Raw genomic sequence first — 22,706 nt, 5'->3', positions numbered from 1 at the left:
ACTTCAGCCAGGTTCTAAATACACATTTCACAACTGCCCAGTCCTGTGACAAGGGTGTAAACCAAACCCTGCCCAACTGCAATCGCGTGGAACACCCATATTTTGTTTCCTGGGCTCATTCACCTGAAAATGTATCTTCTGCCTAATGCAAGGCAAGTAGCTGTTGTCGAGCTGAGACCTCATCTTTGCCCATATAAATTGGTTGATGATGAAGGTGAGACCTCTGCAGTGTGTGAGCAATGTGTTTTGTGGGCTGGTACACCTGGCACGCCAACCTGGCAATGCAAAAAGGGCAGAAATTGATGCTTCAAGGAGATGGAAGGTAGGGCAGGGTGCTGGTACATGCAGGGTTAATTCACATTAGTGCTGCTAAAGCCCTGTTTCAGTGACTGCATGTGAGTATGGAGGAGTTTAGGGGTCACATCCATCCTCAGAGCAAGGGTCACAGACCCCTGAGGGCTGTGTAAGTAGGTACGTGCTGGCTCTTGCGTGGCCATGTCTAATGAAAGGGTCTAAGAGCTCCGAAACCCTGCTCAGAAACAACGGTTTGTTGCACAAGACTCCTCTGTTTCACACCTTTAACTCAATCCAGCTGTATTCATATCTGAACTGTGAGCAGCTCAGAGGGGTATTTAGCAATTCATAACAGTGTCACTTCTCCAGACAGGGATTTTTAGCATTTTATGCATGTTTCCACTTCCTACTTTCTTCTCTGACTTCCCCAGTTCCTGCCTGCTTTACAAATGGCAATGCAGTTACACTCTGCTCTTACACGGGGTGAATCCCATGCAGGAAACCATAAGAGAAGAGCAGGTCCCATTCTGGAAGTAGCCTTTTTTGCCAGGGTCCATATATGATACAGCACTTGGTCTCGGTGATTTCCATCAATGTACCTATGCTGAATTCAAGATGACTTCTCTGCTGCAAGGTCTGGCTCACTGTGGTTGCAAAATGATATTTTTTAAGGCGATAGCAGGAGGGGACCTGTTATACGCCTACTATGAAATAATTACTCTATTCTCTTTTGCTTGCAGGTATAATTATCCAGAGAGCAGTGTCTATAAGAGGACCCGTGTATGTAATTTGTTATTTTCTGATTAAATAAGCTTATTTTTTTTTTATCTCTGCATAGAGGATATAGTAGTTGCATGATACTGTACTCCGTTGAAATTATTAAATATTGACCTTCAGTCTGGTAGGTGTATATAGATCTGCTCTGCTCTCTTCAGGAAGCAGCATGTTCTGGTTAATCCTCATGTACCCCTGGAAGTTCTGTCAAACAAAGGCTGCTCTAGAGAGATGGGTCCTAATAACATTTAAAGCAATAGGCTCTATTTTCATAGAGCGTTTCTGCTGTTTGCTATCCTTAAAATCCAGTTGATTTTAACCAGCTTCTAACTTTTTGTCTCCTTCTACGCGAACTGACGATGAAGGTAAAGCAGATGTCACAAAGGTAAGACCCGTGGTTATGAGCTGGGTTTTCCATAGCAACCATGCCCCTCCTCAGCTGTTTTAATTGTGGATCCTTTACTTGTCTAAAACAGAAAAGCCCACGTGGAGACAGAACCACAGTAATGCTTGACTTGGGGAAATGCATCTGAGCATCCCCAGTTTCCCCCTCATACCCCGTATCTCAAAGTGCTTCCACAGCCAGTGGGAAGGTTTGCACCCCATGTAAGAGCTGGCTGTGAGCAGTATCCTTCCCTGGGGTCAGAACAGTGAGCGGAAATGTCCAAGAAGTCTGCTGGGATGAATCCTGAACCTCTTCGGGGGGAAAACCTAATAGCCTTCTGACCTCAGGCCAGAACAGAAAGGAGAGCTGGATTCCCATCACCTTCAAGGCATTGCAAACGGTTTCCAAAGGCCATGCTGAGTGGGGAACAACCGTGTAGAAGCAGGAGTGAGCTGGGAACACTTGAAAGATCCTAGTCCTAAGGAAACCTCACTCATTAGCCCTCAGTTAAATAAGAGGTGAGGTGATCCACCCACAACAGAGAGCTGGCTTCTTGCTTCTTTCTGCCACATCTGAAGCCTGTCAAAGACTAAGATACAGTCTTTTCAAACCCCCTACGGTCAGCAAACCATAGTTATCCAGAAGAATAGCTGTTTTGAGGAGAAAACAAAGCCAGAATCCAGTGGAGCCACTGAAAAAGCACTTAGTTAAATCTCAGCTTTCCAGGGAGCCTCAAAGTCTGCCACCTCTGTTTGGACACAGATGTGCTCAAATACCTCATGGTTTTATGACTAGCCTGCTCCAAACTTTAAAACATGGTTGAAAAATGCTTGCTTGTGACAGAGATGTTCCTTTGCCAAGATAACATGATTAGGAAACCTTCTGAGGTATTTACCATGAAGCTATAAATAGATTCTTGTACCTGTAGTCCCAATAATTCATACTTTAGAACACATTTCCAGTGATAAGGCACTAGTGGACGTAACAAGTGGTGTTTGGCAACATTTGCCATAGGACTGCACTTATGGTCAACAAAACGCAGCCATAAATTATCCAATTCAGTATAATTTTCTGAGTGACTCCTTATTTTTGTAGCCACTTATCACTGCAAAATGTTACCAATACGGTACCTTTGTTTGTGTATTCTCTTTGTAGCTACATCTGTAAGGTCATTATAAAGGCCACATCACTTGAAACGCAGGAAGTGCTGAGTCTCAGGATCAAGCAGTTGTTGAATGACACCTACGAAGAGGGACCATTATTCTTACATGTGAAACCTGAAGATGTGGCTGTCAAGCCAATAGGTAATATTTCTTTAAAACCTCATTAAAATCCTATGCTTTGTAACTCTGGCTACAAGTGTGCTATCTAATTGAAACTTTGTGGAGAGGTTAGGGCTAGAAAACATCCCTACAAGTAGCCAGACTGACCTCATGTGATGCACGAGCTGTAGAGCATCACGCAATGACAGTGAGATCAAGGACCTGGGCTGCAGACAATCAGAGGTAAGCTAGAACTTGAATCCTGGTGCTGAGGCAGGTCTGAGCACCTCCGATGGAGGGGAGGTCGAGCTGATGCAGCTGGAAACCCAGGAGCTCCTGCTCAGAGCCAGGGTCCTGGAGACGGAGCCAAACACCAAAACTAAACCCATTGCCCACATTCTCTTAATGTCAGTGTGTATTGGACTAAGCCTCAGATGGCAAATAACCTATCTCTTGGTTTGGTTACAATTTCTGTTGCTCCTTAAAGTTTCTGTTGCCCCTTAAAGCTTCTGTTGCCACTCTGCTCTGCCCTGGGGAGGCCCCATCTAGAGCAGTGTCCAGTTCTGGGCACCCCAGTTACAGAAGGACAGGGAACTGCTGGAGAGGGGACAGCAGAGGACCACAAAGATGATGAGGGGTCTGGAGCATCTCGCTTATGAGGAGAGGCTGAGGGACTTGGGTCTGTTAGTCTGGAGAAGAAAAGGCTGAGGGGGGATCTGATCAATGCTTATAAATACTTAATGGGAGGGTGTCAGGAGGATGGGGCCAGTCTATTTTCAGTGGTGCCCAGGGACAGGACAAGAGCAAATGGGCACAAACTGGAACATAAGAAGTTCCATCTCAACATGAAGAGCAACTTCCTTACTTTGAGGGTGGCAGAGCCCTGGCAGAGGCTGCCCAGGGAGGTGGTGGAGTCTCCTTCTCTGGAGACATTCAAAACCCACCTTGACAAGTTCCTGTGCAACCTGCTCTGGGTGGACCTGCTTTGGCAGGGGGTTGGACTGGATGATCTCCAGAGGTCCCTTCCAACCCCATAGCATTTTGTGATTCTGGAAAATACGAAAGTAAGCCAAAGATAAGAGCTAACAGACTGTACCTGAAATTCAAAGCCACATTTTATTCCAAAGACTTACAAAAGATCAGCTGCAGACAATAAAATTATAAGCCTGGAAGAAAGACACTGATGGGGAAGTGAGGGGCAGCATGAAAGCACCTTCAGATAGATGAGAGAAGCCTGCAGGATGTACTGTCATTAAATGCTTTGTGATGCTGGGAAACTTAACACTTTACCTGAGAGCTGACCTTGCCAAACAAAAGAGAAAAAGATTGTAGAACAGATAAAACATTTAAGCAAGATGTTTTCTTGCAGCCAGTAAACTTGTAAAATGCTCCTATCCAGTCTGCAAATTACATCTCATTCCCATCAGGAAAGGAGGTCCAGAGAACAGCTGGGTGTCGGGGGGGGGTATCTTCTTCTTGACTATTACATCTTTTTAAAGAGCTATTATCTATTTCTTCCTCAGAACTAATGGATTGTCCAGAAAGCTTTTCACACACAGCCTACAAGGGGAATTATTCCTGGCCGCTCACAAGCCCAGCCAGCGAAGTGGAGGTCAGCTGCTGGAAAAACCCTCTGCAGTCTGCTCAGAGGAGCTGGTGAGCCGTGAGAGCATCTCATTTTGGTTCTTCCACGGGAAACAGGAAGCAGGGCCATGCTTGGTGTGACAGTGATCCAGATGGTGGCCTGTCCGGGCACACAGCAGCCCCATGCCAAGGAGAATCAAAGGGCCAGTCCATCAGGGGCTGCAGGAAAAGTCCCATTGCCTGCAGCCCCTGCAAACCAGCAGAGTAGGAAATCCTGAGTTTCTGCTCGAGTAGGGAGGGGAAAGAGATGGGCTGTAGCACTTCATGCCACCCATCCATGGCTCCACTACCTCCAGTACCTCCACATAGATACACTTCAAATTGCTCTGGCATTTGGGCTCTGCTCCCACTCCACTAAATGAGTGCTAAGTTGGATCTGACCTGCAAGTCAATTTTCAAAATTGGGCTAATCAATTACATTTTTACCTACTTAAATGAGAAATATGAGGAACACCAATTATTATTATTTTTTTTTCTTGTAACGGTGTACACTGTTTTCATTTTTCAGTGCAATTCATATTGAACTTGAACGAGCTTTCTGGAAGAAACCAAATATGACTGAATGTAAATTACTGGAAGAACTTCCAAACAATATTTTAGACCTCCAAAATATCATGATAACAGAAGGTAAGGCGCCAGCTACCTCAGTGAATCAAAGTAAAAATAGTTATACTCAGATAATGCTTATGTTGGACAACCAAAGGGGTAAGGTTGCTTTCTGTGCATCCTACTCACCCAGTCATCTTAAAGTGTTTTTAATGTAGATGAGTATTGCAGGTGCTTCAGAATTCTCTAGCTAGAACTTTGAAGACTTGTCTCAAATCCCACACTTAGATTTAGAACTACGTAAATAACCCATGAATAACATGACAGGTTTTGCCTGTTTTGCATAAAAGTAGTTCATAATGTCTCATACCAAGAAGCACAAATCAGCGTATGGGACTGAAAAGTTTGTGCTTGTAATTCATGCAGGCTGTAAGGTGACCTTTACCACCTGATTATAGGTTTTTTAAGCTGTGACAAACAGTGCAAGTTGTTTGAATGGTGAACAAAGCCAATACCACAGCTCATCCACCTACTCGGCAGTGGCATCGAATATAATAGATCATTGAAAGATATCTGCGGTTGTGTACAGTCTGTCTGACTCCCAGGGTGTAAAACTCTGCTTCTATAAAAAAATTCTAAAAGGATGATGAGATGATGAATGACAAATACAACTTTTCAAACTATACCATTCAGAATTTGCTCCTGCTGCTAAACCAGTTAAGCAGCATTTGGGGAGAGGGACAGATCTTGTGTAATTTTGAACTCTCAAATGCTTGTAAAGGTGACCAAACTTAAAACTAAATATTATTTACAGATAATCTTTATAATCCAAAAGTAGGTGATAATATTCTTATGAAAGTACATACTTTTCTTCCTTTAAAACACAACCTGAGACATCCGGATTTTTCTTCAAAGTTTTTGCCAGTTTCATTGAGATGTTGAGGGCTTATTGACTTATTCTTATCATTTTTAATAGATCAGAAGCATTACAACCATATGGAAAGAGAAGTAGCTTAACTCCTTGTTTTATCACAGAGACATGTAGTTATACAGTGAGACAGACATACAGCTATGCCACACAAATCATCTGTATTTCCTTTTTTTTCAGAGAATGCACAAGATGTTGTAGAGCATATTTTGTACCTCTTGCCAGATGCAACACTGTACAGGGAAGAACTAGAAATCATTGCAAGTAAAATTTTTGATATCGTAAGGCTTGCAGATATAACTGTGACACTTGCAGAGACTGTATTGTCTATAGTAAACTATATTTTGCTGCAAGAAATAGAAGATCAGAACATCAGAAAAATGACCAATAGGTAAGTAAGATAACTTGCCCACAAGTGGCTTCCTAAGCTAAAAAGACACCATGGAGTAATTCATTCAGTCTATTAAAATATCACCCCGAGAGTTAGCAATTTCTGTGCTTGGATCTTAAACACGTTTGCAGTTCTTAGCAACAGAAATTGGAAGTTGTGTTGTCAAAGGTGCTTTTACCAGAAGCAGTTCTGCAGAAGTTGCTCTCTATGGGCATCTCAGCCTGGAGGCAGATGAGGGAGACTGCCTACCTGCCATCTCATCTCATATCTCAACTCATCCCATATCTCATCTCATCTCAGAGGTGTTCTCTACATCTCAGCAGTGAGGTCTGTTGGCAGGTCAGCCTGGAGACACGTATCTGTTCCACCAGCACACCAGGCTGGAGCACTGTACCCGTGCTGATAGAGATTTTTCAAACCTAGCTATTCAGTGTTAGACTTCCAAATCTACATTTAGGATTCTACATCCATTATGTGATTCTCACGTCTGCTAAAATCGAGGTTGCTCGATAACTTTCCAGACATCTCTTGCCTTTGAGATCTTACAAGTAGCTCAAATACCTGTTTCTGAAACATCTGGTGTCTGTTGCTGAGCTGCGTGCTGTCCAGAAAACGCCCAACAGCCTTTACAAAGGCGAATGCAAGCACCCAGAGGTTACCCATTTCTGATTTGTGCCAGACAACTTATCCACCTCTCCCTGCATGGCCTGAACCTCCAAATAGGAAAGACTAGTCTACTTTGAATGGCAAATCCACCAACAGCGTAAGAGATGCGCTGCTCATCGTACTAAAAAGTCTTTCAGCATCTCTCATTTTAAAGACTGTGCCTATCTGTGATTTTCTCTCACTTAATGTAGACCAGTATTTTAATAAGAAATATTAAAATAAAAATATCAAAAGCAAGAAAAATGAACTTTCCACTTAAGTTCTAGGTGGGGTATAGACTACGCAACAGCCCAGTCGTTTGTACTGGACAACTACACATTGCCTTTTCCAATGCAGGAATCCGCAAGGGTTAGGAGTAGCCAAAGTAGACAAAAATAGCTTAGAAAATCTGCCAGAGAGAAAGCATTGAGTAGCATCGTGATCCCTTTGGCTGTACGCTCTCCCTTCAAAGTCTCCTGCACTGCGGTGTGTGGAGTGGGGGCTGTGATAGCTGCCAGCACTCACCTCCTCTGCCTTCTCAAAGAGGCTGTGGGTTGTTTTTTTTTTAAGTAAAATACCCATTAATTCCAATTCTCCTCCTGTGAAATGTAAGGTTTTAGGGACAATGGTGATGTTCTAATAGCGCCTGGATTCCTGATCCTTAATGGAGATGGAGTTGGTATGTACAAGTTTTAATCAAAATGTCCTTACGACTTTTATGGACAGAAGTATCTTAGGTATTTTATTTTTTCCATAAATCAGACCTCAGAAGAGCAGAACCACTGGTGAGTGCTAGCATGTTATCCTCACAAGAGCTATTATGCTCCTTCTTTTGGGCCGCAGCATAAATTTTGCTGGATATTTAGAGGAAGTTGAACTCCAGACCTTGCAGCCCCAGGGTAGCTGGGGCTGAAAGGATCCCGTGGAGGTCCTTGTGTGTCTGGCACCAACGATTCATGAAGATAACACCAGGTCAAAGAAGGACAGGAAGGTTTTCCTTTAGTCTGCTGGGGCCAGCTGTCATACACACCTTCAGTAGAGCATTATCCCTTCATGCATACTGCTGAATAGCCTGAGGGCAGCCCAAAAGATGTGGAGCTGTCTCTGACTCTTTTAATACCCATGAGTATTAAACAAGCCTAATTGGCTGCTTCCTTCAGAATCCTACTTAGACTCTCTACTTAGAAAAGAGCTTTACTGGTGAAGACCCTGAGCAAGCTGACCTACCTTTAAAGTGTGCACTGCCTGGGAGTAGGTGGGGAGCTGGAGGACCAACCTCCAGAGCTCCCTTGCAGACTGAATTATTCTGTCTCCGATCTTTTACACAGTTTAGGCACAATTAGATGATTGCAAATAATTGAATTAGCAGATTTGACAAGTGACTGCCTTGCAGATGACACGCTGTATTTCACTGGGTATGAATTTTGACTCAGGTCTTCCCAGAACCATCTCACATTGTCCCCACGGGATGGTATCTCCCACCTGCTGAAGTGGAACCAATTCACTAACTCAATTGCTTGTTGTCACCTGACCCTGTGCCAGCCAAAGTGCCACCGACCCCAAAACAGACCCATTCTGCTCTAGAGATTGCTCCTTGTGATCATAAATCAGAGCTGAGGTTTTTGGCTGATTGGCTTCTGACTGTGTATTATGAAGCCAGGGGAACATTTCAAGAGACGTATCTTACTTTTTTTCCCCCTTTTTCCCCTTGCTGTTGCTCTTGGTAAAGCATCCTGAAGACAACGGAGGAGATAGGCTATAAGGTGATTTACACAGAAAGAAATACATCAGTGATAACCACTTCCTTGGCTCTGCTTGTGACCCGTCCAGACCCCAGTGTGTTTGGAGGACTGGCCTTTGGCGTCACCTCCTACAGCAGAGGCATGGACCTCAAGGTGAGAGCGAAGCCACACCTTAGGGACTGCTGAGTAAACTACACAATCCTGCTCTTTTGTACCACTGGGAATTTGGCCTGAGGAAGGCAGCTCTGAGCATGTCATCCCTCTCTCTCCTGCAGATCAACGTTCAAGAAAACCCTTTCAAAAATGCCCTGGCCTCGGTGTTTTTGCCAAAATCACTGAAGAAATTCTTAGGGATGGAGCACTCCGACCCAGAGAAGCATTCGAAGATCCAGTTTAAGTTTTTTGGCACGCCTTCACTCTTTGCAGTAACTACAACTCCTACCAAATGCTCACTCAGCAGTAATCTGTTCATCTGGTCTTAGCGTGTACTAAAGAAAAATTCCAGTTGCATCATCAGTTCTGGGCACGTTTAGTCCCAGAGTGATGGAGCACTAAGAAATGTGCAGGGGAAGCGTAGCCAGGCAGCAAAGCCTTCACTGTACCAATGATGGTCTGAGAGGTGTCTGAAGACCTTAGACTTTTTGTTCATTTGGTTCAGAAATCTTATGAGAAAAGGCTGAGGGAGCTGGGGGTGTTCAGCCTGGAGAAAAAGAGGCTGAGGGGAGACCTTCTCGCTCTCCCTGAAAGGAGGGTGTAGCCGGGGGCAGTCAGTCTCTTTTCCCAAGGAACAGGCCATGGGACAAGAGGAAATGGCCTCAAGTTGCACCAGGGGAGGTTCAGATTGGATATTAGGAAAATCGTTGACATGGAAAGGGCTATTAAGCGTTGGAAGGGCCTGCAAAGGGAAGTGGTTGAGGCACCATCCCTGGGGGTGTTCAAAAGACGGGTTGACGTATTGCTTAGAGACACAGTTTAGTGATGTGGTTTTTGTTTTTGTCAGAGTCAGGTTGATGGTTGGACTAGATGATCTTGAATGTCCCTTCCAACCTAGACAATTCTATGATCCCGTGATTTTCTGTAGGTGATGTTTTATTACTCTACTGTAGGAAAAGAACAGACCCTAATCTTCCTCTGACAGTAAGCTCTTGCTTAAAGAACATGCATTGTACATGTCAGAGATCATGAAAATAATTGCAAGATTCATGTCTCCACTAAAACCACAGCAGCACCGACACACAGCATTTAGGACTATTCTAGCACAGAAGAGCTCTAGGGTGTAATGGGGGGGCATAATTACAAAGGGAGATATTTCTTTCAGTACAGTGGCGCGTACAGTGTGCTAAGCGATGCTTTTCACACAGAAGCAGCATTCCTAATTGTGTCTGCTGTCTAACGAGCTTAATGATGTACAACTGGATGTTTTGATCTACCGAAACGATTATACAGCCTTCTCGATCCAGCTGATGCATCTGCAACTCTGTTCTGCTTGAGCTGATGTGCAGGCTCTCCCTGAATTTGCATCTAACAGTGTTTGCTAATGAAGTAGCAAGTAGCTAAATGACATCAGGCATCCCGTGGCGTTTAGCTGATCACCATTTCCAAGAAACACAATTTTTAAAAAAATGGAAGCAGGGGAAGAGCAGGATTGCTGGCAACTGAAATGACTTGGAATTTTTGCTATTTTTACCTGTATTTTTCCCCTTCAGGATGACAGTTTAAAGACGGAGAGGTTGAATACCTACGTTGTGAGCGCCAGCATCGAAAACGCATCAGTTCAGAACCTTAATGAGCCCGTGACTATTACTCTTCAGCACGTGGACCAAAATACGGTAGGATGTGTTCAGTTCCTCAGAGACGTGTGGAAGTGGAGCCTATTTCACTTAGACTCACAATGAACTGGCAACAGGATAAATAAGCTTGCTGCCTGACCTTTCCATGATATATCACCCAAAACACTGACAGACCAGAATTAATTCCTGAGGGTTAGTAAAGCTTGTGTCTCCACTCTAAACCCATGCTTAGCATCAAGGCATGTTCTTATTGTTTTCTTGGTCTGGCCTGGAGAATTTTTGTCCAGGAATAGTTTATTTGCTAAAAAATGGCAGATTTGAGATTTGACTGAAATTATTTGTAGTTGCTCCGAATTCAGAAAATTGTTTTAGTCACCAAAAGAAGTACATTTCAAAAAAAATCAAAACATTGCACAAATGTTTCCAAAATTGCTTCGCTTTGTTTTGTTTCAGAATGATGTTTCAAAACTAAAATCTATCTTAAATTATTTTCAAATGGCCATGGGTGAAACTTACTGACTGAGTTTCACCTTAGCATTTTTGTGTTGCTGATGTTTAGGGTCCAGCCTACACACGAATACGTATTGCAAACCCAGGACAGAGCAAAACGGTTCAATGAGATTAATTTGATTAAAGCTCACGTTAATGAGAGCTTGAAAATGCTGCTCTTATGGCAATATGCTCCTTCCACTCAGTTCTAGCAAATAGAGTATACCCAGAAATTCCATCTAGATAACCCCTCTCTTCCGTCATTTTTACTCCACCAGGCCATCTGGCACCTCTCAGATTTTTCCCTCGACCTTTAAAAAATACCCTAATTAAATATTTAATGAGATATTATCCTACCCTACTCCTTTGGCTCTCTGCCTAATTATATTTGACAGCCTACAGATCTCACATCTTAACAGCTTATCTGTTAGGGTGGCTTCCTGTGAACTCTGTACTTTAATAAACTTTATTAATAATAATAATAAAATAAAATGAATCTGTGCCTTGGGAAAGTTTGCTGCAGCATTATGAGTAATAAACTAGAATGTCCCCAGGAGAAAACGCTGCATCGAATCCCCATTTAAATCTGTTCAGCTGTTTGCAATATCCAGGCAAGTTTTATTTTTTCTTAGGTGTCTTCCCTGCCTTGTTTCAGAGAGAGAGACAAAACGCTGAAATTCTAAAATAAAGGTTTTCTTGTGTTGAGAATTATTTTTTATTATTATTACTGTATAAAATCTCAGGTTGCTATTCTAGGTCTTGGTCATAACTTGCGAATTTCACCAGTAATTTGGTATGACATCTCAGTACCTCATGAAGCCAACGAGATTAAACATAGGAATCGGTCTAAGCTGGACAACTTGTCAGATTTTCTGCTGTCCTTCAAAGACTACAAGATACAGAAAGACTGATAGAATTGGGAAAATCACTGACTCCCAGGACTCCCCTTAGTAAAGCAGAAGGTGAAAACTGGGACCCTCTGCTGGTTTTCAGTGCCATGGGTGAGATGGATCCCCATGGGACTGAGTGTCCCACTGCCCCTGAACTGCTGGCATCTCCAGCCACCTGCAGACCCTACGCAGCTCCACCGTGCAAATAACTGCTTTCTTGTCGAGCAGCACAGAGGAAATCAAACTACCTTAGAGATAAACCCTGATTTACAGGCGAGATGTGCCGTCTGCAGGTGCAGACGTACTGAATGAATGTCACAGCCTCCTTTTTCTCCACTTTCAGGGTAATGCAGCAGTGCACTGCGCCTTTTGGGACTTTGAGAAGAACAGTAAGTGCTATTTACAGAGCTTGTCACCAGCCTCACAGAGCCTTTGGCTCCTTGACACGGCAGCTTGAGACTCTGAGGCTGCCCTGATGACTCTGTGTTGCTGGTTTCCATTGACATTGGCACCCCAGCAATCCATGTTACTACTAGGGCATACGTGTCTGGCATCATACAGGGGTGCATCTACGTGAATAAGAGGACTTTAGTCTAAGAAAAAAGCAGCAATGCAATGAAATGTCTGATGACTTCTCCCAGTCACTTCAGGGGAGGTCGGTAGGGGCTTTGCTGTGGTCACGTCTTGAATATGGCTCAGGTAGTCAACAGACGCAGAAAGATAGCTGTGTATTGTTCTACTGAAACAATTGGTCGACTGAAAACACCTGGCAGAAGTTTCCTCTGCAATTATTGGTGTTAGATACTGGTGTTAGATACTGGTGTTAGATTTTTTAAATCAGAAGCTTAGCTTCTGAATATGTCATATATGCCACATAAATAGGGTCAAAAATGTAATCTTACCAGGGAATCATAGAATGGTTAGAGTTGGAAGGGACCTTAAAGACCATCCAGTTCCACCCCCTGCCCTGGGCAGGGACACCTCCCACCAGACCAGGTTGCTCCAAGCCCCATCCAGCCTGGCCTTGAACCCCTCCAGGGATGGGGCAGCCACAGCTTCTCTGGGCAACCTGGGCCAGGGTCTCACCACCCTCACAGTGAAAGATTTCTTCCTAATATCTAATCTAAATCTCCCCTCTCTCAGTTTAAAACCGTTCCCTCTTGTCCTATGGCTCCTCTCCCTGATCAAGAGTCCCTCCCCATCTCTCCTGGAGCCCCTTGAGGGACTGGAAGGGGCTCTAAGGTCTCCCTGGAGCCTTTTCTTCTCCAGGCTGAACCCCCCCGATCTCTCAGCCTGTCCTCACAGCAGAGGGGCTCCAGCTGTCGGATGAGGCTTTTTCAATGCTACATTCTGCCTAAACAAATCCTCTGCCCTGTAAATATTTCTTGCCTTCTGTGTTTCCACACCCTGCAGCATAATCTAGCCCAGCACACTGTTCCTTACCTTCCTGCTCTCTCTGTGTGCAAGCATGTAAATGACTTTCAATATTTCTTCATTCCACCAAAGGCTCTCATCCAAGTTTTGAGCTTCTCAGGCAACTATATGAGATGTGTTCCTGTGTGAAATCTCACTTGTGTGCTGCTAAATGACCCTGCAATCTGTACTAACTTGAGCTCAGATTCACACATTCTGCATGCTGCAGAGCTATAAATGACTGAGCATGACTAACTCTGCTTAAAAATCCCTTTTTCTCTATTACACAGATGGACTGGGAGGTTGGAATACATCGGGGTGTGAAATGGAATATACAGATATGAATTACACAATCTGTTTTTGTAACCATCTTACCCATTTTGGAGTCCTACTGGTAAGTACTCCATGAATCACCTCCAGAAAAGTCCCGTGGCACTAAACAGTCGTCTCTAGTTTTGGGGAGAGATGGGAGATTCATATCTATACAAGCTGTTAGATATTGACAACTTTTGCCAAAATCAGTAATAATAAACAAAATCGTTATGATAATTTTTATGGTATAAAGTCCTCTAAATGTCACTTGCCTCGAGACAAATCCATTTTACAGATGTAATTTGGATCTCTTTGCAATGTAACTTAATCAATGTTAATGTGTTATTTGCTGTGTTGGAAATAATAATGTGTTACATTTATTACCTGTCAGTGGCAACTAATGACATTACACCTTAATGTAAAAAATAAGTAGATCTATTTTCCATCAGAAAGGGAGGTTTAATATAAATATGGGAGATGTCATTAACTATTGTCTCTTATTTCTCTGTGTAATAGAAAACTGCCTCTAAAAGCTAAATGTCAAAAAATGAGATGACTGATTGAGAATAAGCTGGAACAAACACCAAGTGTTAGGCAAATTCAGAGCAAACCAAGTAGATTAAAACTGTTTAATCCCATTGGGATACAACCTCTGTGATGGGGTAAGGCCATCCCAAAAGCTAAATGTCAAAAAATGAGATGACTGCCTGAGAATAAGCTGCACAAACACCAAGTGTTAGGCAAATTCAGAGCAAACCAAGTAGATTAAAACTGTTTAATCCCATTGGGATACAACCTCTGTGATGGGGTAAGGCCATCCCTTTTTGGAGCTTGCCCGGCTTCCCCCAGAGCTCAGCACGACCCTGCTCCCAGGGGACACCAAAGTCCTCCCTGGTAGTAAAAATGGGAGTTGTACAAGAAGCAATTTAGATGTTACAGATTTCAGACAACTTGCTAAAGTTTCTATTCAAGTGAAGAGAATTCAGTGTGATTTTAAGATCACACCTCTCCTGCACTGTCATGGTAGTAATCAGTGGAGTCATTTAACAACACAAAGTCACTTGTACGCCGGAGATGTAGGTTATGAGACCAAAGTTTCACCGTTTGAGGTTCAAAGTTTCACAAAATAGAAGAGAAACTGTGGCAGGGAACAAGAAGATCCTCTCACCATCCCTCCCGGTGGCAGCTGTGGAGGATGGGGGCCAGCCCCTAGTTGATTTTTGCAGAGTGATGCTTTCTGGACGTGGAGGGTCCTCCCACGCTCCAAGACATTTAGCAGGTTTGTGCAGTTCCCAAGCATGGCTGGCACAGAAACAACGTAGAGTTTCTCCTACAAAGCCAGCTCCCAGTGGAATAACTCTGGCAAGATCCTGGAATCCTTGTTGAATTTGTGGTTTCAGAAGTACAGCTTTTCTAGCTTCACAGCTGGATACTCTAAATACTCCCTATTTTTACTAGTTTGGATATTCTGTAGGACTATACAATAAGAAACATAAAAAGATTAATGGAAAAGTAGCAGTAAGCGGAATAGAAATTGATTTCTTTATCCATGTGAAAATGTGGAAAGCAGTTTTCTTTATCTGATATGGCAAACAACTGTGATTCTTTATCCTGTAACACAGGACTTGTCCCGGAAAGAGATAGATGCCACACATGATCGTATATTAACTCTGATAAGCTATGCAGGATGTGGTGCTTCTTCCCTTTTTCTGGGTATAACCCTGGTGACATATCTAACCCTGGAGTAAGTCTGACCCTTTTTCTTACATTGCTATTCATATTTTAGCAATAATGAATTTGCAGCAACTATCAGAATGTTTGGTAATATCTGATGCTGTGATGCATAGGAGGGAAGACAGTCTAAATACTGCTTTATTTTGACCTGTGACTGTGAAGAAATAAGAGGGATTCAAATCCTCATGCTTCAATACAAGCACTGGTCTGAACCGCTCAGCAACTTCTGTGCTCCTAAATTTCTGTCATTTCATAAATTTACCCACGGATGGGTAAGATACCATGTCAAGAATCTGGAATATTCCCTGTATATTGCCTATACATCGGGTGATATCAGCAATCCAGAATATTCCCTGTATATAGACTGTGATGATTTCAACAGTAAAATAGGGAAGGTTTTTCTCTTCTCTTGCTCTTGGTCTTTCTTGTGTTGTGTCCTTTGGGATAATTTTTGTTTTATACTTTGTGTACCAGTAGCTCCTGGTATGATGGGGCCCCAGACTTAGGTAACAGTGGGTGCTTTCATAATCCAGTAATATTGCAATAACAGTAATATTTGATGCAGGAGTAAAAAGATTATATTAAGTCTGTCTCTTCTCCACCAAATGTGAAAAACCCAGAGGGTCTCCATGTACTCTGCTTTTTCAGGCTGGGAGATCTGCTTCAAAAACACACTAGTGATTTGATGTAAAACACAAAGGTACACACAACTTCCATGACAGAAAGCTAATTTATAATAAGCTGAATGCACATTTGTGCTAATTTGCATGAGGGAATGTACCCAGCACAGCTTATGCAATAACTTTGTGATTCTTCTCCTTCTTTTTAGAAAGCTGCGGAGGGACAACCCTTCAAAACTCCTGCTCAATCTTTGTGCCGCGCTGCTGATGCTCAACATGGTCTTCCTCACCAATTCCTGGCTGTCCTCCTTCGACCAGCCTGGCCTCTGCATCGCCGTGGCCGTGCTCCTTCACTATTTCCTTCTTGCGGCTTTCACGTGGATGTGCCTGGAGTCCCTTCACTTTTACTTGGCTCTTGTCAAAGTTTTCAATGTTTATGTCCCAAAGTACATCCTCAAATGCTGTATTGCTGGCTGGGGTAAGTAAACAGATTTCTTCTCTTCTTCTGTGCTCATTAACTTCTCGAAGATAGGGGCATATTTGCGAAAGTAAATTAGGACACTGAGCCTGTAGAAATGTGGAGCACACCCTAAGCTGCAAGGATGGATTTCTTCCCCCCAGGCAGGTTCAGCTTAAGTTTCTTCTGCCCAGGGAGGCATGAGCAGCAAGTGCCTGTTGCTCCCTGCACAGATTTATAAGGAAGGAAAGCCAAAAATTAGCATAAAGAACTGCTTTCTCTCCCCCTCCTGCTCCTTACAGGAATGATTTTCATGGTACCTCATGCCAGCGATGCGCTTGAGGCAGCATGAGCTGCCCATGGCCTTCACCCCTGCGTTGGTGATGCTCAGAGGTCATTTTGATCTCCTTCTTGTGTCCTTACCTGCCATTTTAGGCATGATTACCCCCCCGGAGGGTGGATTTGGCTTTAATTTCTAGCTCTCCTGAGGACTTCACTGACATCTTTCCTCCCAGCACTGAGCATCAGCGACTTGTTTGGGAGAAACAGAACAAAAAGTACCTAAAGTGCTGGCTCAGCTGTTCGAAAAGGTGTTACCAGAGGCACTGACCCAGCAGAGAATTTGGGTTTTGGTAATCAAGAGATACTGGTTTAAGGGTTGTTTTTAGACTTTTGAATAGTGTGCAGCATATCATCATCTCTATCCTTAGGTCTGATGTCACACGTTAACAGTCCTCAGGGGCAACCAGCTGTGATGGTGCTGTTGGAAACAGCCATTCTCAACAGAACAGCATTTCCCAGTTGCCCAATGCTGAAAGAAATATGGGAAATGGGAAACAAGCAGACAGGAAGACTGATAAAACGCTGTCTGGAGAATGTCTGTCTCCAGGAGATCTTAACACAAAACGCTGTGGTCTGCTTTGACACTCTGCTTTTTGTAACAATCAGCTGGCTTTATTTTACCAGATTGGATCCCTTCTGGAGATGTTTGAACACTCACAAACATTTTGCAAACACAGATATTTTTAGGCCTAATAATTTGTAATTTACATAAATAAGGAGATTAAACCTGCTATGCCACACATTTAATTACACTTCCAGAGGGAGCTTTAGGGGTAGAGTGTGATCCCAAGATGTACATGTCTGCTGTAATTACTCATCAGAGATTATCTGACATCTTTCCATAGTCTCCATTTTTTTCTTTTTAATCTAAATATCTCTTTTTTTCTTGCCTTCTGTATTAGGGATACCAGCTATTGTAATTAGTATTGTGCTCATTATAAATAAAGACTTCTATGGCAATGGATCACACTCGGAGAGCAACCCATTCAGCAATTTGTAAGTATAATACTTTAAGCTTTTTGATGGTCACTAGAGTGTCTTAAGGACAGAAGAAATAACCAGAAGGCAACAACTTATGTCTTTTGTCTTTCCTGCCCCATCTTAGCTCTCTCCTTTGAGTGGTTCTGGTTCAGTGGATCATTTTGGACTGTATGGCTATTAGATGGAGTAACTCTCACATCACTGGACTGGGCTTGAGGACAGGGAGGTTTTCTGCCAGTCAACTCCAGTTTTACTGCCTGGAAAATCTCTTTCTTTATGTGACATTAACTCAGCCTGATGGAACATTTGCATTTGCACCTGCATGTTCTAGGTTTCTGGTAAAACCTAAAGGCAGAATAATTGCTCTAGTATTTTCCACAATTGCTTCTGTTTTTTTAATGTCAATTCACATCACTGTTTCTTCAGCATTTCAGATTCTTTTATGTAAATCATCTTTTTTCCAGTGGGAAAACATTGGGGTTTTTCATTCTTTTTAAAAGGGTTTTACAGCAAAGAATGCTTCCATTTTTTTTTGCTTTCTGATCACTTGAGGGTGAAGATTACCTGGAATATTTGAATTCTATCCCATCAGAGAGGCAACACACCCCCATGACACCTCAGAGGGAAAATTGTTACCCATCTTTAGCAAAAAGGCAGTAAAACTCACTAATTTATGGCTGAAGAAAAGCTAACCAGTGCTCATCTCTGTGCTGTACTATTATTTAGACTCCTAATTAAGTCATGTTTAAGTTGGTGCTCCTAAGGCAGTGTGTCTTTGTGTGTGTACATTATTAAGTTGTGAAACAATTGTCAGGTTTATTTGAATTTGACAGAAATATTAAACTCTCAAAGTTCCTGAATTTCTAAAACATCCATAAAAAAGGCAAGTGGAGAGATCTATGAACGTCCTCACTGGGGGAAAGCAATGGGTGTTAGGGAATGTCCTTTACTAGGTACTGGAGAACCATATGAGAGACTTATTTTGGATACCAGGTTTAATTAACTTCACTGCTTACAAAACTCCTTATTAAGTACATACTTCCCTTTCTTGCAGTTGCTGGATTCAAGAGAACGTAGTCTTTTACATCTCTGTTGTGGCCTATGTCTTCTTGATATTTTTGACGAATACAGCCATGTTCATCGCTGTTCTCCTTCAAATCCACTCCGTCAAATCAAGGACACAAAAGAGATCCAGAATCTGGAAACGAGGTTTTCTCCAAGACCTCAAAAGCGCTTTCAGCTTGATGTTCCTTTTGGGCTTAACTTGGGGCTTTGTCTTTTTTGCCTGGGGAGCAGTGAGGATATTTTTCTTGTATCTCTTCAGCATTTTTAACACCTTGCAAGGTAATTACTGAATGAAGTACTTCTATAAATACAACAGATTAGGGCTGTGGAATAGAAATAAATTTGTAACTTCTCTCATTCAAGCATGGGGGAAGAGGAGTGCTCATATAACTGTTGTGTTAGAGTGTTTAGGTATTTTAACTGGAAAACTCCATTGCAGTGGGATGACAGTGATGTTTAGATGGCGTTGCTGTGATAGATAAACTATTAAAGGCACACACTCATGCCTTTGAAACATGGGTCCCAATAACGGCGTCTTTCCAGCAGCTGGCACAATCCTTTTCATCTGGGCATTAAAATGGTTGATAGACTCTACAGTGACTTGCAGATTATTCTTAAACAAATCTGCAGAAAGCTCTTTTTGTTACCCTTTCATATGCACAAAGGATTCTCAGTGCAATCCTGAGATCCAAGACGATGCTGGCGCAGGGACCACCGCTCTGCCCATCCATAACACACTGGTAACTGGGTGGCAAACAAAAAGTTTAGAAAAGGGACAGCAGGTTGGAGGATCCACGAGGAAACCTGTGAATTTCTCTTCTTCCTTCTTTAGGGTTCTTTATCTTTGTCTTTCACTGCCTAATGAAGGAAGAAGTAGTGAAGCAGTGCCGAGTACACTTCTGCTGGGGAAGATTTCGTCTGAATAATTATTCTGGTAAGCTTTGAGGGGTTTTGTTTAGCTTGACTCATAAGTCTTTGCCTGTTACTGGTGTCACATTCCTCCTACAGTAAGAAACAAGGCTCCCCTCCAGAGTCTTTCTGCATTGCATTGGATAATTGTTCTTTAATAGGTCTTTATCCTCTTCCATTACCTGCTTATATGATATGATGGTGGGGTGAGAGCATGCAGTAAAAACCATAGATTTCCAAAAAAGATTTCAGCTTGGTCTCTAACCCTGTTCTCACATGCCATTCAGTGTTCCCATACGTGAGCTCTGGTTTTGGTGTCCTTCCAGTCTTTGTAAAGCCATAATTCAGAAACCTATGCAGGGTATTGGACATACTCGTAGCTATTTTTTATGCACGGGAGCTGGGTTTGCTCAGCCTGGGAAGGAGAAGGGAGATGTAATTGCTATCTTTGGCCATCAGAGGAGTGGATATAGAGAAGAGACAGACTCTTTTCAGAGGTGGACAGCAAGAAGATGAGGCAATGGACACAAGTTGCAGCTAGGAGAATTCCCATTAAACATTAGGAAACACATTATACACAATGAGGGTAGTTATATAGGTGACATTGGCCCACAGAGGTGGTGGAGAGAGTCTCTTTCCTTGGAGTGTCAAAATTCAATTGAACTGGTGCCTGACCAGCCTGATACAACTCTGGGAAAGAGGTTGGAGTGAAGACCCCCAAAGGTTCCTTCCAACTGAAATTATTCTAAGATTCTGCTATCTACCAGCTTAGCAAGAAATAACATGTGCTGTGGCTTATTCTGGGCTACCCCAATGATGTTGATGGTTTTCACAGAAATTTGGAAGAATTTATGAACTTCAGTACTTAATCTATCAAAATTAGTTGATATTATGAATGGGTATAACACAGGAGAAGTTAAATCAGTTGGTTTAGTCTTTTTAGGAAACCAGACTAAAATCATGTATGAACACATATGTCCTGTACACTGTAGAGCTGTGTGCTGTGTGCTGCTGAGGAATATCTGGCTGTTCATTTGCAGGGGGGGAATTCAGCTCTCAGTAGCACACACGATGCTGTGTGATAAAATAAGGGTAAGGCTGCCATTCCTCTCCTTCGTGTGCCTCCTGACTTCTTCGGTATGACCTTATCCAAATTAGTGTTGCTAGATTGGGTCCCTAAAGGGGAAATAGAAGACTGAATTCATAGAATTGTAGAATCATAGAATTCTCCAGGTTGGAAGGGACCTTCAAGATCATTCAGTCCAACCGTCAACCTAACTCTGACCAAAAAAAAATCATCACCAAACGATGTCTCTAAGCACTATGTCAAGCCGTCTTTTGAACACCTCCATGGATGGTGCCTCAACCACTTCCCATTCCAAGGCTTAATAACCCTTTCCATGTAAGCATTTTTCCTAATAGCCAATCTGAACCTCCCCTGGTGCAACTTGAGGCTGTTTCTTCTTGTCCCATCACCTGTGACCTGGGAGAAGAGACCGACCCCCCCTGGCTACACCCTCCTTTCAGGGAGTTGGAGAGAGCGAGAAGGTCTCCCCTCAGCCTCCTTTTCTCCAGGCTGAACACCCCCAGCTCCCTCAGCCGCTCCTCACAAGACATTCTCCAGACCTCACCAGCTCCATTACCCTTCTCTGGACCCGCTCCAGTACCTCAGTGTCTTTTTTGTGGTAAGGGGCCCAAAACTGGACACAGCACTGGAGGTGGGGCCTCACCAGTGCCCAGTACAGGGGGACAGTCACTGCCCCAGTCCTGCTGGCCACACTGTTCCTGATGGAGGCCAGGATGCTGTTGACCTTCTTGGCCACCTGGGCACACTGCTGGCTCATGTTCAGCCGACAGTTGACCAACACCCCCAGGTCTTTTTCTGCTGGGCAGCTCCAGCCCCTTTGCCCCAAGCCTGCAGCACTGCATGGGGTTCAAGTGCTGGTGTCCAGCCCCATGTACACGAGTAGAAGTGCTCATGTAAAAATTTGTAGCAGGAATTGTGCTGCATATTGTGCTGCAGAGCTTCAGAGCAGGTCCAAGGATGGCACAAGAAGCAAGCACAGACCTTCCTCCTCCATGGTCTCTAGTAGTTTGAGATGTGGCACCTGTAGCAAATTTTATTCCTGTGCCTTTCACTCTCTGATTTCAGAGTGGAGTGGGTCAGGTGCAACTGCTGGATCTACACCCAGGCGTTCAAACCGCTCCTCACCGCCCCAGGCTTTGTGGAGGCTACATTCTACTGGGACAAGTTCCACTTTCAATGGTTCAGATTTCCTTCCCAGGACATCTCCGGATACAAATTTTAGGATCGGTAAGAAAACCAGTGGGCACTACATAGACTAGAAAGCAATACGTTCCCTATGGTGACCCTCAAATCCCAACCCATGGAAATAAATAGGAAACCTTTCCCTGCTTTGTCTCTGTCAGACCTAGTTTGGGGGTTATGGGCTGTGCTACAGATGGCTTTTGCTGTACTAAGTAAAAAAGCCCTTAAGATCCCAGTATGGCTCTTCTCCAAAAGGACAGGAACTTTCTGCTCAGCCTTAGGTACCCAAGAGAAGTTCTACTCCGTGTCAGCTGGCTGTCACTCTCACGGGACCCACCCCACCTCATGCATTCCCAAAAGAGCAAAAATCTTGGAAATTACAGAAAATTGAACAGGACCTGCTGTGAGCCTGTTTAATCCAGAAGAATCCCAGCAGGAGGTTTTGCCTCCCAAGATGAAGAAATCATTGCAGACCCATATTCTACAAAAGGGATGCTTTTATAGGAATTCTGACCGAAGCACCAAACATTCCTGGTTGTTTTTTTGGAAACACACTGATTTCTATTATTTCTCCAAAGACATCAGTGAGTTGTGCACAGGCAGGTTTCTTTCTAAAGAAATTAAACCAAATTATAATCATAGGAATTTGTCCCTAATTCTTTTCCATAGCTGAAGTTCATTACAACCCAAGTGCTGTCTCTTCAGACGATGGCGAGACCAAACATCCTTGTTCACAAAGAATTCTACCCATGGAAACAGGGCTGCACTATCCACAGAAAGCCAGATTTTTGCATTGATACTGGATTTGTTTTCTTCTGATTATC

General features: G+C 43.2%; 1 protein-coding gene across 1 annotated transcript in view; it reads left to right on the top strand.

Moving 5' to 3' along the window:
* Nucleotides 1-22,706, top strand: part of ADGRG4 (adhesion G protein-coupled receptor G4) — a 34,560-nt gene extending 11,854 nt beyond the window's left edge. The window contains exons 6-23 of the mRNA XM_014954934.1: nucleotides 1,035-1,074; nucleotides 1,434-1,453; nucleotides 2,609-2,757; nucleotides 4,239-4,371; nucleotides 4,868-4,986; nucleotides 6,014-6,224; nucleotides 8,599-8,764; nucleotides 8,887-9,036; nucleotides 10,318-10,440; nucleotides 12,124-12,169; nucleotides 13,484-13,587; nucleotides 15,128-15,249; nucleotides 16,069-16,337; nucleotides 17,561-17,654; nucleotides 18,694-18,983; nucleotides 19,537-19,638; nucleotides 21,766-21,927; nucleotides 22,552-22,706. Coding sequence (XP_014810420.1) covers nucleotides 1,035-1,074; nucleotides 1,434-1,453; nucleotides 2,609-2,757; nucleotides 4,239-4,371; nucleotides 4,868-4,986; nucleotides 6,014-6,224; nucleotides 8,599-8,764; nucleotides 8,887-9,036; nucleotides 10,318-10,440; nucleotides 12,124-12,169; nucleotides 13,484-13,587; nucleotides 15,128-15,249; nucleotides 16,069-16,337; nucleotides 17,561-17,654; nucleotides 18,694-18,983; nucleotides 19,537-19,638; nucleotides 21,766-21,927; nucleotides 22,552-22,679 — 2,428 coding nt within the window. The 3' untranslated portion in view covers nucleotides 22,680-22,706. The remainder of the gene's footprint in view (nucleotides 1-1,034; nucleotides 1,075-1,433; nucleotides 1,454-2,608; nucleotides 2,758-4,238; nucleotides 4,372-4,867; nucleotides 4,987-6,013; nucleotides 6,225-8,598; nucleotides 8,765-8,886; nucleotides 9,037-10,317; nucleotides 10,441-12,123; nucleotides 12,170-13,483; nucleotides 13,588-15,127; nucleotides 15,250-16,068; nucleotides 16,338-17,560; nucleotides 17,655-18,693; nucleotides 18,984-19,536; nucleotides 19,639-21,765; nucleotides 21,928-22,551) is intronic.

This window comes from Calidris pugnax, unplaced genomic scaffold, assembly GCF_001431845.1.
Source record: "Calidris pugnax isolate Ruff unplaced genomic scaffold, ASM143184v1 scaffold38, whole genome shotgun sequence".
In the NCBI taxonomy this organism is placed as follows: Eukaryota; Metazoa; Chordata; class Aves; order Charadriiformes; family Scolopacidae; genus Calidris; species Calidris pugnax.
Note: the sequence above shows the minus strand (reverse complement) of the source record. Positions and strands in the feature narration are given on the sequence as shown.